Source organism: Vulpes lagopus, chromosome X (genome assembly GCF_018345385.1).
Source record: "Vulpes lagopus strain Blue_001 chromosome X, ASM1834538v1, whole genome shotgun sequence".
NCBI lineage: Eukaryota > Metazoa > Chordata > Mammalia > Carnivora > Canidae > Vulpes > Vulpes lagopus.
In genome coordinates this window covers 44,907,174-44,919,392 of record NC_054848.1, presented here as the reverse complement: position 1 = coordinate 44,919,392, position 12,219 = coordinate 44,907,174, and the positions used below count along the sequence as shown (strand labels likewise).

Below are 12,219 nucleotides of genomic sequence, written 5' to 3'. Positions count from 1 at the left end.
AATCACTTGCAAGTGTTTCCTCTGCTTCTGTTTTCTTGGAGGAAATTATGTAGAATTTGTGCATGCATGCGTTTTTCCTGTCGATAATTGGTGGAATTCACCATTGATACCATCTGGGATTTTCGTCAAAGTTTTTAACAACTGATTCAATTTCTGTGAACGGTAGTGAACTCTGCATGTTACTTCACCTTGGGTGAGTTTTGGCAGTTTATAGGCTTTGGATAATCAATCCATTTCCGAGTTGTTGCATTTATATATGTGGAATTGAATGTAATATTGCTTTATCATTTCTTTCATATTTGCTGGGTCTCTAGTGAAATCTCTTCTTTCATTCCTGCTATTGGAAACTTATTTCTGGGTGGCCCAGGTGGCTCAGCGGTTTAGCACCTGCCTTCATCCCAGGGCATGACCCTGGAGACCCCGGATCAAGTCCCACATCGGGCTCCCTGCATGGAGCCTGCTTCTCCCTCTGCCTCTCTCTCTGTCTCCTGTGTATTCTCATGAATAAATAATAAATTTTTTTTAAAAAGGAAACTTATTTCTTCTCTCCCTCTTTCCCTCTCTTTTTCTCCAGTTCTCTTGAGATATAACTGACACGCAGTGGCTCATAAGGGATACAGCATAATACTTTTACTTCCATGTATCATGAAAGGATTATCAGAATAAGCTTACTTGGCATCCAGCATCTCATATAGATACAAAAAGAAAACCATGTTTTCCTTGTGAAGGGAGCTCTTAGGATTTACCCTCTTAACAACTTTCATTTATATCACACAGTAGTATTAACTAGAGTCATCATGTTGCACAATATATCCCCAGCACTTATTTATCTTATAACTGGATGTTTGTTCCATTTCACCAACATCTTCCAGTTTTTTCTCCCTCCCCAAATCTCCACCTCTGATAACCACAAATCTTACGTCTTTTTCTATATATTTAGGAGGCTTTTTCCAATTCCATGTATGAGTGCGATCATACCATGTGCATCTTTCTATGGCTTATTTCACTTAGCATAATGCCCTCAAGATCCATCTATGTTGTCACAAATGGCAGGGTTTTCTCCTTTTTTATGGCTGAATAATATTCGGGTGTGTGTAGGGGTGTGTGTGTGTGTGTGTGTGTGTGTGTGTGTTCTTGATCCATTTATCCATCAAAGACACTTAGGGGGGCAGCCCGGGTGGCCCAGCAGTTTGGCATCGCTATCGGCCCAGGATGTGATCCTGAAGACCCGGGATCGAGTCCCACGTCAGGCTTCCTGCATGGAGCCTGCTTCTCCCTCTGCCTGTGTCTCTGCCTCTGTGTGTGTGTGTGTGTGTTTCTCATGAATAAATAAATAAAATCTTAAAAAAAAAAAGACACTTAGGGTTGTATCCATATCTTGGCTATTGTAAATAATGCTGCTATGGACATGGGGTGCAGATATGTCTTTGACATAGTGTTTTTATCTCTTTCAGGTATATTCTCAGAAGTGGAATGTCTGCATCATATGGTAGTTCTATTTTTAAGTTTTTAAGGAATCTCCATACATTTTTTAAAAATATTGTATTCATTTATTTGAGAGAGAGCGAACACGAGCAAGGGGAGGGACAGAGGGAGAGGGAGAAGCAGACTCCCCACTGAGCAGAGAGCCTGACACGGGGCTCCATCCCGGGACCCCAGGATCATGACCTGAGCCAAAGGCAGATGCATAACCAACTGAGCCACCCAGGTGCCCCTCCATACTGTTTTCAATAGTGCTGTGCCAATATACATTTGTGCCAAAGTGTACAGGATTTCTTTTTTTTTTCCTTAAGATTTTATTTATTTATTTGAGAGAGAAGCACTGAGCTCCCCACTGAGCAGGGAGCCTGGGATCATGACCTGAGCCAAAGGCAGACACTTAACTGACTGAGCCACCCAGGTGCCCCTCTTTCTTTTTTAAAGATTTAATTATTTGAGAGGGAGAGAGTGCGCTGGGTGGGCAGAGAGGGAAACTTAAGCAGGCTCTGTGCTGAGCGTGGAGCCCAACTCAGGTCTCCATCTCAGGACCCTGAGATTACAACCCCAGCTGAAACCAAGAGTTTGGGTGCTCAACCAAATGCACCACCCAGGTGCCCCATGATTTCTTTATTCTCCACATCCAAGCCAGCATTTTTATCTCTTGTTTTTTCAATACTAGGCATTCTAACAGGTGTGAGGTGATACCTCATTGTGGTTTGGGTTTGCATTTCTGCCGCAGATCCAGGATAGTCGGAGGCTACGATATGAAGAAAGACTCGGGAGTCTTGCTGAATTTTAATCTGGGGGACAGGGGGACCGAGAGTCAGACTCGGACTCGGACTCAAAGCAGACTCGGACTCCGACCCCGAGGCTTTGTCTCCTCCAGTTTTTATTTTTATTTATTTTTATATTTTTTTTAAATTTTTTTTTAATTTTATTTATTTATGATAGGCACACAGTGAGAGAGAGAGAAGCAGAGACATAGGCAGAGGGAGAAGCAGGCTGCATGCACCGGGAGCCCGACATGGGATTCGATCCCGGGTCTCCAGGATCGCGCCCCGGGCCAAAGGCAGGCGCCAAACCGCTGCGCCACCCAGGGATCCCTCCTCCAGTTTTTATTAAGAGAGTTAGCAGATTGGCTATAGGAATTATTAACTTTGAGAAGCAGAGAAAAACATGTTTACTTCAAAGGGTAAAAGAATAGGCGGTTGACTCAGAGGAGGGGGAGGGGAGCAGAGGAGCTGTATCTGGAGAACAAGGTGGTCAAGAGTCAGTGTGCTGACTCAGGATCTCCCATGTCCCCAGTGTGCTGAGGACTACGAGATTCAGTTCTCAGATAGGCTCCGCAGGTGGTTCCCCACACATTTCTCTGATAATTATTGGTTTGGAGCACTTTTCATCTCTCTATTGGCCATTTGTACCTCTTCTTTAGAAAAATGTCTATCCACATCCTTTACTCAGTTTTACATTGGACGGTTAGCCTTTTTGCTATGGAGCTGTATGAGTTCTTTATATATTTTGCATATTAACCCCTTGACAGACATACGGTTTGCAAATATTTTTTCCCATCCTGTAAGTTATCTTTTCACCTGGTTGACGGTTTCTTTGGTGTGCAGCTTTCCAGTGAGGGGAAGTTTCTTGTTGATTGTGTTGTCTGTGGTTTGGGTGTCACATCCAAGAATTCATGGCCAAGACCCATGTCAAGGAGCTTTGTTGTTATGTATTCTTCTAGGAGTTTTATAGTTTCCAGTCTTACATTTAAGTCTTTTTTTTTTTTTTTTAGATTTTATTTATTCATGAGAGATGCAGAAAGAGAGAGAGACAGAGACATAGGCATAGGGAGAACCAGGCTCCCCATGAGGAGCCTGATGCCGGACCCAATTCCGGGACCCCGGGACCACGCCCTGAGCCACAGGCAGATGCCCAACCACTGAGCCACCCAGGTGCCCCACATTTAAGTCTTTAATCTATTTCAAATTGATTTTTGTTGAGTGTAAGTCAGGAATCCAGCTTTATTCTTTGACATGTGAATATGCCATTTTCCCAGCACTATTTATTGAAGAGGATATCTTTTCTCCATTGAGTATTCTTGACCCCTGTGTCAAATATTAGTTGACCATATATGCATAGGGTTATTTCTGGGCTCTCGATTCTGTTCCATTGGTCTGTGTGTCAGTTTTTGTTTTTGTTTTTGTTTTAAGATTTTATTTATTCATGATAGTCACACAGAGAGACAGAGAGAGAGGCAGAGACACAGGCAGAGGGAGAAGCAGGCTCCATGCAGGGAGCCTGACGTGGGAGTCGATCCCGGGTTTCCAGGTTTTGGCCCCGGGCCAAAGGCAGGCGCCAAACCACTGCGCCACCCAGGGATCCCTGTGTGTCAGTTTTTATGCCAGTGCCACACTGTTCTGATTACTCTGGCTCTGTCATTTGGCTAGAAAGCAGGAAGTGTGCTGTATCTTGCTTTTGTTCCCTCTCTTTCTTCATTTCCTTCATCGTCCTGTGAGAGGTTTGTCAATTTTATCGATCCTTTCAAAAAAGCAACTTTTGATTTGAGTTTCTCTAATCTGTCTTGTCAGAAATTTCATTGATTTCCATTCTTATACTTTAGTAAATTCTTATTCTTCGTAGGGATTTTGAAATTATTTCCATAGGCTTCAACATCCTTTTAACTAGATGAAAGCCAGTGAAAATTCCAAAGAATGTGTCCCTCCCCGTGGTCGAAATACTTAGATTTTAGCAAATGTCTGCTTTTCAAAAGTACACGAACACTTGCGAGGAGAGCACATGCTAGCCACACGTGGATTGTCCTTACAATTATGCTTGAGAACAGATATAAAAAGTCAGCAGGGGGACACCTGGGTGGCTCAGCAGTTGAGCGCCTGCCTTCGGCCCAGGGCGAGATCCTGGAGTCCCGGGATCAACTCCCACATCGGGCTCCCTGCATGGAGCCTGTTTCTCTCTCTGCCTATGTCCCTGCCTCTCTGTGTGTGTGTGTCTCTCATGAATAAATAAATAAAATCTTTAAAAAAAAAAGTCAGCAGGGAATCACCATGGTTGACTGCAGGGCATCATTTTGCATTATAGGTCATGTGGACGCCATAACGGATCACGCTTTTAAGACCCTGATCATATGCCATCAGTCTTCTGAGCTCTTGGAAACGTATTATCTCATTTAAACCACAGAACCATCCTAGGGAGTAGAGCTCATTGTTGCCCCCATTTAACAGGTAGGAGACGGTGGCACGGAAAGGTTAAGTCAGAGGAATAATAACGGGTTTTCTTTCTTCTTTTATCGCCATGTGTTGCAGTCTGGGCTCTTCTGGCCGTGCCCTTCCCTTGCTATCTTCCAGCTCTTTGACAGCCTTCACCTCCACCTTCCTCTCTAGACCCAAGGGCCAGGTGGAGCTATGAGCACCAACTACACCTCCATGGATCCACTCCAGAAGTGTAACCCAACACTGATTTCGGAATCTTCCCCAGTGATCTCTGAAGAGACTTCCCGGGAAGTCACAGCAGCCTCCCCTCCTTCCTTCTCAGAACTGCTGATGATGGGCCTCGGGGACCTCAAAAGCAGTCCTGGCCCCAAATACCCTGCCCCTCTGCCAGAGGGGCTGCTCCAGCAGCAGTACAGGGATGACAAGACCCTACAGGAGAGGCGCTGGGAAAGGTCAGCATCCCCTCAGAGGAAGAGAACACTTCTGGGGCACATGAGACGGCGACACCTTGATCACGTGGCGCCTTATCGGGTTGAAAGAAATGCCAGGATCTCTTCATCAGGTGATAGAGATCAGAACGGATTCCGATGTGAATGTCGATACTGCCAGAGCCATAGGCCCAATGTCTCTGGGATGCCTGCAGAGAGGAAAGGGGCCCCACATCCTTCCTCCTGGGAAACGCTGGTGCAGGGCCTCAGCGGCTTGACCCTCAGCCTGGGGACCAACCGGCCTGGCCTTCTGCCTGAAGGGGTGCTCCAACAGCAGGAGAGAGAGGAGAAGCTCCAACTGGAGATGCAGCAGGAAAGCAAAAGAATGTTTCAGAGGCTCCTAAAACAGTGGTTGAAGGAAAACTGAGGCTCTCGTCCTCATGTAGCAGAGATCTGAGTGGATTTGGACATGGTTGCTGGTGTTGCCAGATCCTGAGCTCGGATTCCTGTTGGGGACCAAACAGGAAGCAATCAGAGAAGATAGAGAAATAAGAGCAGTGTGAGGACTGAAAACTCTGTCAGTGTGAGCATGGATCCAATCCCAGGAAGGTCTTACTTTTTCCTGCCTGGAGTTTCTGGATCACCGTGGGGCTTTCTATGGAACACTGCATACCAGAGGTCCTTAACTTCTGTATTGTGGCTCCCATGATGCATGTTGTCACTTTCCCACCCCAGATCTCTGTCTCTCCTCCCTGCCTTGTTGTCAATAAGATACCAGGTTTCTCTGTAGCATGAATGCCCTGTTGATGGCCATGTGCTTTTGTGCCATTTCACTGACTGCCTCCCAGAAGCAACACTAGTTCTGCCGGAATGCAACGTGTGCTCAACTGAGATCCACTTCCAAGAATCTGATGCCAAACAACGTGCAGAAAGGGACGCGGGACTGGAATGTGGTGTTTCACCATTGTGTTATCTGTGTAAGCCATTATGAATATGCTGAGCTAACTGTAGGTCAGTGTTTCCCTGCTTTGTAACATTGATTGTATTCTCCTTGGCGGAGTTTCTGATGGGTTACCTCACTGTGCATACCTAATAAATATACATAAGAAAGGAAAATAGCTTTTGATTCTGGTTTCTTGATCCATACTGGTTTGTTGTTTGTTTGTTGTTTGTTTGTGAGACCACGACATTTCAGTCCTACAGCAGTAGATCATGGTGGTTTATGGGATGAGCTCTAAACTGTGCGGATTTGGAGCAAGGGACGGGAAGGGCACCAGGGAACCCCGTCAAGTCACCCTTGGTGGCCCTGCAGGAGGACCAGCCTTCAGATCATCCAGGTGGAGCCAGTGGAAGAGAGTCTTCCTGGCCACAGCAGAGTCCACTGGCCACAGTAGGAGGTCCTGTGGGATGGTGCTGGTTGCCCTGGCCACAGGATCTTCAGGAGCCATTCTGCCTTCATTGCCTGGTGTCCCTGAGTCACTGCATGTGAACAGCAGCTTCATGACTGCTCCTTGACAACCAGAGCATCGTGGAGATATTTAAGAGTCATTTTAAGATTTAGACACGTGCCTTTTCATTTCAGGAGGCATGAATGAATCAATCTTCCTCCTCCCCCCGCCCCTGACACACACAGAATCCAATGCTGTGCACCCAGGAAGTGCCCATGCAACTCCTCTGAACTGAAAACACATTCTGTTTTCTGACAGTCTCTATTTTTAGTTAGCCACCACAGCTGTGTTGCTGCAGACACCTATGAGTCTCCTGCAGAGAGAAGTGGCTTGAGGACAGGTATGTTTATTATGCTCTGAACTTGTGATCTTGTCGGAGAGCTTAGGAGCTCAACTGACCCTGCCAGGCTTGTCTCCCACTTGAAGGGAGAAGGTAAATAAAGTAGGACTTTTCTTTCTTGAAACTCTGAAACCTAAATTCGGACTGGTCACTTGGGTGCGGTTAGCAGGAGTAACATGGCATTTCACTTTATCGATCCTGTACTAGCTCTCAGACACCATTCTACATATTTCCATAGAGCAGCTTATGTAACCTGCTCCCAAACACTCATCATTGAGCAAGAACTCAAGGTCAATTAGTAGATGGGAAAGCAGAGAACAGAGAGGTTGGGTGACTTGCTCAGCGTCACACAAACCTAGCTACATCCTTGAACCCTCTCCAGAATGCACTGGGATGGGGGCAGTCATCTCCACATGGCAGAGTTCACAGAGATGGTATAAAGATGGCCTCGCCCAGGCAGCCAACCACTTGATTGTGGCTAAATCAAATATTTAGCCACTCATGAAGATTTCATTGTCTCCCCCTGCCTCCCTCCCCCCCCCACTCCATGCTAGGCAGGCTGCTGGGGCAGGGAAGTTTGGAATAACCGCGAGGCAGTCACGGCTCTTGGGAGTTGAGCCTTGACTCGGGGAGAGCTGTGACATCCATACCTGTGGCAGAGAGCTGTCATGGATCCCCTGTGCAGCTCTCTTGCCAGGAGGTGAGAGAGTGGGAAGGATCAGGATGGAGCAGTGTGGACCTGGGCCTTGCTGAGGGTGAGCGCAGACTTATGAGTGCAGACTTATGGCTTACCTGGGGGCTCATGGAGAATGGGTGGGTGGGTGTAACTGAGAGACCCATTGGTGCCACCCCATCCCCACCTCAAAGGCATTGTCCCCTTGCCTACATATCAAGTGTATCAGCATATCCGAGGGTCCCATCTGATACAGCATACGGTCCCAAGTTACTGGCTAGGAGTCGGGATCCAGTGACGTCTAGAAATATTCAGCATGCCAGGTTCCAGAGCGGAGGCAGAGGCAGAGCCACCAGGAGGCAAGAAAATCCAGGGAGAGAATGAAGGTAAAATGGAATGCTCACAGAGAAAATCTGAATGTACCTATCCCAAGTAAAGAAATTGAATTTGTGAATTAAAAGCCTCTCCACTTGGGACGCCTGGGTGGTTCAGCGGTTGAGCGTCTGCCTTTGGCTCCGGGCGGGCGTGATCCCGGGGTCCGGGGATCAAGTCCCACATCGGGCTCCCTGCGTCCAGGAGCCTGCTTCTCCCTCTTCCTGTGTCTCTGCCTCTCTCTCTGTATGTCTCTCGTGAATGACTAAATACAAAAATAAAATAAATAAAATAAAATAAAATAAAATAAAATAAAATAAAATCCCCCCCCCCCCGCAGAGAAAAGCCCTGGGCCTGCTGGCATCATTGCTGAATTCTGTTAAACTGTAGGAAGAGATAATATCCATCCTTCACAGACTCTTCCAGAACAGAGAGGAGGGAACATGTCCTAACTCATCCTATGAAGACAGTATTACCTTGCTACCAAAGCCAGACATGACAACACAAGTAAACTGTAAGCCAAGATCTATCACAGGTGTCCATACGTCAGTCCTCAACGAAGTGGCACACCATATCCAGCAGCATTTACAAGGTAGTGTGTGTCTAAGCTAGGGAGATTTATCCCAGGTTGCAATATTGCTTTAACATTCAAAATACAATTAGGGTAAACACCATCATAGTGTAATGAGGACAAAAACCATGTGATCATAGACAAAGAAAAGACATTTGACAAAAATCAAGACCCATTTGTGATACAAATGCTCAGCCACAGTAGGGCTAGAAGGAAGGGCACGTCCTCGTTCTAATGAAGGGTATCTAGAAGAAAAATAGGTCTCTTGTCACATCATATTTAGTAGTGAAAGAAGGAATGCTTTCCCCTTGAGATCCAGACTAAGGTGAGGATGTCGGCCCTACCGTTTCCTTCCAAAATTGGCTGAAGGTTCTGTCCAGTTGCAACCATGCAAGACAAAGAATGAAGGCATGGAGAAACTAGAAACGAAACCTATGGCCAGGCAAAGACTTGTACTCAGACGTTCACAGCAACAACAACAACAACAACAAAAAGGAAACAGTCGAAACGCCTGTCAACTGGTAAAAGGATAATCAAAATGTGGCATAGCATGCAGTAGAATGGCACTGACCTACAAAGAGAGGTGACCTCCTGATGTCTGCTACAACATGGATGAGCCTCCACAGTGTTCTGCTAAGTGAAAGGACACAGACACAAAAGTCCACTTGAAGCAAGAGACAGTTTAGAGGAAATGCCCAGAGAGAACATTAGATTTTGCCTCAGCCTAGAGGTGGTAATGGGAGTTGAGTCCTGACGGGTACACAGGGTCTTTCTGGAGTGATGGAAATGTTGTAAAACTGAATCGTGGTGATGGAAGCACAATTCTGTAAATCTGCTACAAGTCCCTACATTGGACCCTTTCATTGGGTGGATTTTGTGGTATGTAAATGATAGGCTTTAGAAAATGGAATGCAGATGCCTAAGTCATAGAGGAAAAGGTACGCTGTTGATTTTATAAAACTAAGGAACTGTCCTGTCTCTCTTCCCACGTTCTCTGGGTCCTGCCTGCAGGACCCATCATCACCTGCCTCTTCCATGTGTGCTAGCTGCTCCCGCCAGACTGAGTCACTGTGCACAACAGAAAGGAGTGCTGGTGAGTGCACACATCCGTGCGTGTGCTCTGTGTTCTCGTGCACAGACACCCACTGGATGAACATAGTGGTTGGCTCAGAAATCCACGGCTGTGGGCAGGCTCCCATAGTCCATTGTGCATCTGAAAACCCTCTTCGGGATTTTCCATCCTTCAGGAATCACTTAGAACTGGCTGCGGATTCCCTGGCAACCAGCCTCGCTGTTAGCTTCAACCTCTAGCCACAGGAAGACATGTAGAGTGGGGAGGGATGTCCCCCCCCCCCAACACATACAGAGCTCCCTGATCCACTCAGCAAGCCAGGGGGCATCCACAGCAGAGGGGTGACCAAGACAATGGAAATCCTGCTGCCTGTCCATCCTCGAGGCCCTCCCCACCCTCCTCCCCCTGCCTGTCATGTAAGGAAGGGGACATTGCCACACAAACACACTCTGAGTCCTTGAAATTGTTCTAAATATGGTGTAAAATAAATATGTCACAAATAGCTCTTGACATATGAACACAGAAAGCCAACTGAAGGGGGGTGGTAGATGGGAAAGTTGAGTGAAGGGGAGGGTGAGATACAGGCTTCCAGGGAAGGAATAAGTCACTGGATGAAAGGCACAGCATAGGGAATATGGTCCATGGTATTGGGATGGCACTGTATGGTGACAGATGGTAGCTACGCTTGTGGGGAGCAGAGCATAATACTAGACTTGGTGAATCACTGTGATATGGACCTGCAACTCATGTAACATTGTATGTCAACTAGACTCAAATTAAAAAAGAAAAAAAAAGTTCTGCAAGAGAAGACATATAAGGAATTTTTTTTTAATTTTGTAGTAGTACATATGGCCCTAAAGTCCAAGATTCTATTTAACGCCGGACAGGTGAAGCTCAGCAATGCTTCTCAAGCTCAGCTGCACAGCGACTTTTTCCTGGAGCAATTTACAAACAACTCAACACCAGGGCGCCTGGGAGGTTCAGTGGGTTAAGCACCTGCCTTTGGCTCAGGTCATGATTCCGTGGGTCCCAGAAACTGGTGCAGTTGCTCTAGAAAAGAGTCTGGAGGCTCCTAATAAAGTTAAAAATAGAACTACCCTATGATCCAGCAATCACATTGCTGGGTATTTACCCAGAAATACAAAAACACTAATTCAAAGGGATACATGCACCCCTGCGTTCACAGCAGCATTGTTTACAACAACCAAATCGTGGAAGCAGCCCAAGCGTCCATGGATAGATGAATGGATAAGGAAGATGTGGTGTGTACACATACAATGGAATATTATGCAGCCATAAAAGAGAATGAAATCTTCCCATTTGAAACAACACAGATGAAGCTAGAGATTATTACGCTAAGCAAAATAAGAAGAAAGACAAGTATCATATGATTTCACTGGTGGAATTTAACAAAACAGCTGGGGAAGAAGGAGGGCACTTGTCCTGATGAGAACCCAGTGATGTATGGAATTGTTGAGTCACTGTACTGGACACCTGAAACATAGAACACCATGTTAAGTATACTGGAAGTAAAATTTAAAACTTACTAATAATTAAAAAAAAAAAAAAAAGAGGGACCGATGCTGGTGCTCCATCCCCAGAGAGTGATTTAGAGAGTCTGGAATGTGACCCCAGCGTGACCATTATTTGGAAACTTCTATGAGAACCTAGTTTGCAGCTGTGGCAACAGAACCATCCTTAGGGAGAAAACCTCCAGTCAGAAATTTGAGACTCCCCTCATAAGGCAAGCAGGTTTTCATCATTACCTGCTGTGGTTGGCAGATCTCATAGGCTGTGAGGAAAGGAAAAGCACTTCAAAGTAAATTTGGGCATTAAAACTACATTGTTTTTGCTGCTCTCAAAGTTCCTAAAAACCCAAGTGTGAAGTTAAAACACTGGATTTGCTAATGAAACGTATTACTTTTTATTTCTTGTCAAGATCCTTTGTGCTTAGTTACTTTAAGATTGGAGAAAACACTGTACAGATAACTTCATCAGAGAAATCACAGTAATTCTTTGAAAATGTGTTGGCTGAAATTTGTATCAGTTGATGGAGATGGATCAGCTGTCAGGCTTATCTGCCAAGTTTACGGAGTTGCATTTTTTAACTTTCTAGTATAATTTCTGTTGCAAAATTCATTCCCATGCTCAGATAAGGGCCCACACAGGTCCAGGTACTTATGATGAAAAGTAAAATTGAGCAATCCCTTGTTTCATGCTCACCCATGGACACGTGCCTCCCCAAACTTTCCCTTTGAGCGATTTCTTCCGGATATTCAACTCCCATGTTCGAAATCCCGGGCTTACTGCTATGCCGAAATAGAAATAGAGTTTAGACAGTGAATTCTTAACAGAAGATGAGGATTTCAAACTCCCAGGTATATTACAGGGCCCAGGTCTTCTCGGGAATTCCTGTGGGGAACCCGCCCAAACCAGGGGCATTCCCAGCTGCTAGGACCCGCTGAGACTGTATCTGCCCAGAAGGGTCCCTCATGGGGGACTTTTGCACATCTGTGGCAACGTGAAGATCATGGTCTGGCCTTTTCCAGAGCACGTCCCAGAGAGTCCTGGGGCTATGGAGAGCACACCAGGCAGCACCCCCAGGATTTCACCTTAAG

General features: G+C 46.0%; 1 protein-coding gene across 14 annotated transcripts in view; it reads left to right on the top strand.

Moving 5' to 3' along the window:
• FAM156A (family with sequence similarity 156 member A) overlaps window positions 1–6,241 on the top strand; it is a 63,623-nt gene extending 57,382 nt beyond the window's left edge. For 11 of the 14 annotated variants that reach the window (XM_041741354.1, XM_041741352.1, XM_041741356.1 and 8 more), the window contains 2 exons: window positions 1,455–1,489; window positions 4,791–6,241. In XM_041741354.1, coding sequence (XP_041597288.1) covers window positions 4,890–5,552 — 663 coding nt within the window. In that variant the 5' untranslated portion in view covers window positions 1,455–1,489; window positions 4,791–4,889 and the 3' untranslated portion in view covers window positions 5,553–6,241. The remainder of the gene's footprint in view (window positions 1–1,454; window positions 1,490–4,790) is intronic. The other 3 variants (XM_041741357.1, XM_041741353.1, XM_041741358.1) reach the window with 1 other exon arrangement.
• The last annotated feature ends 5,978 nt before the right edge of the window (window positions 6,242–12,219 follow it).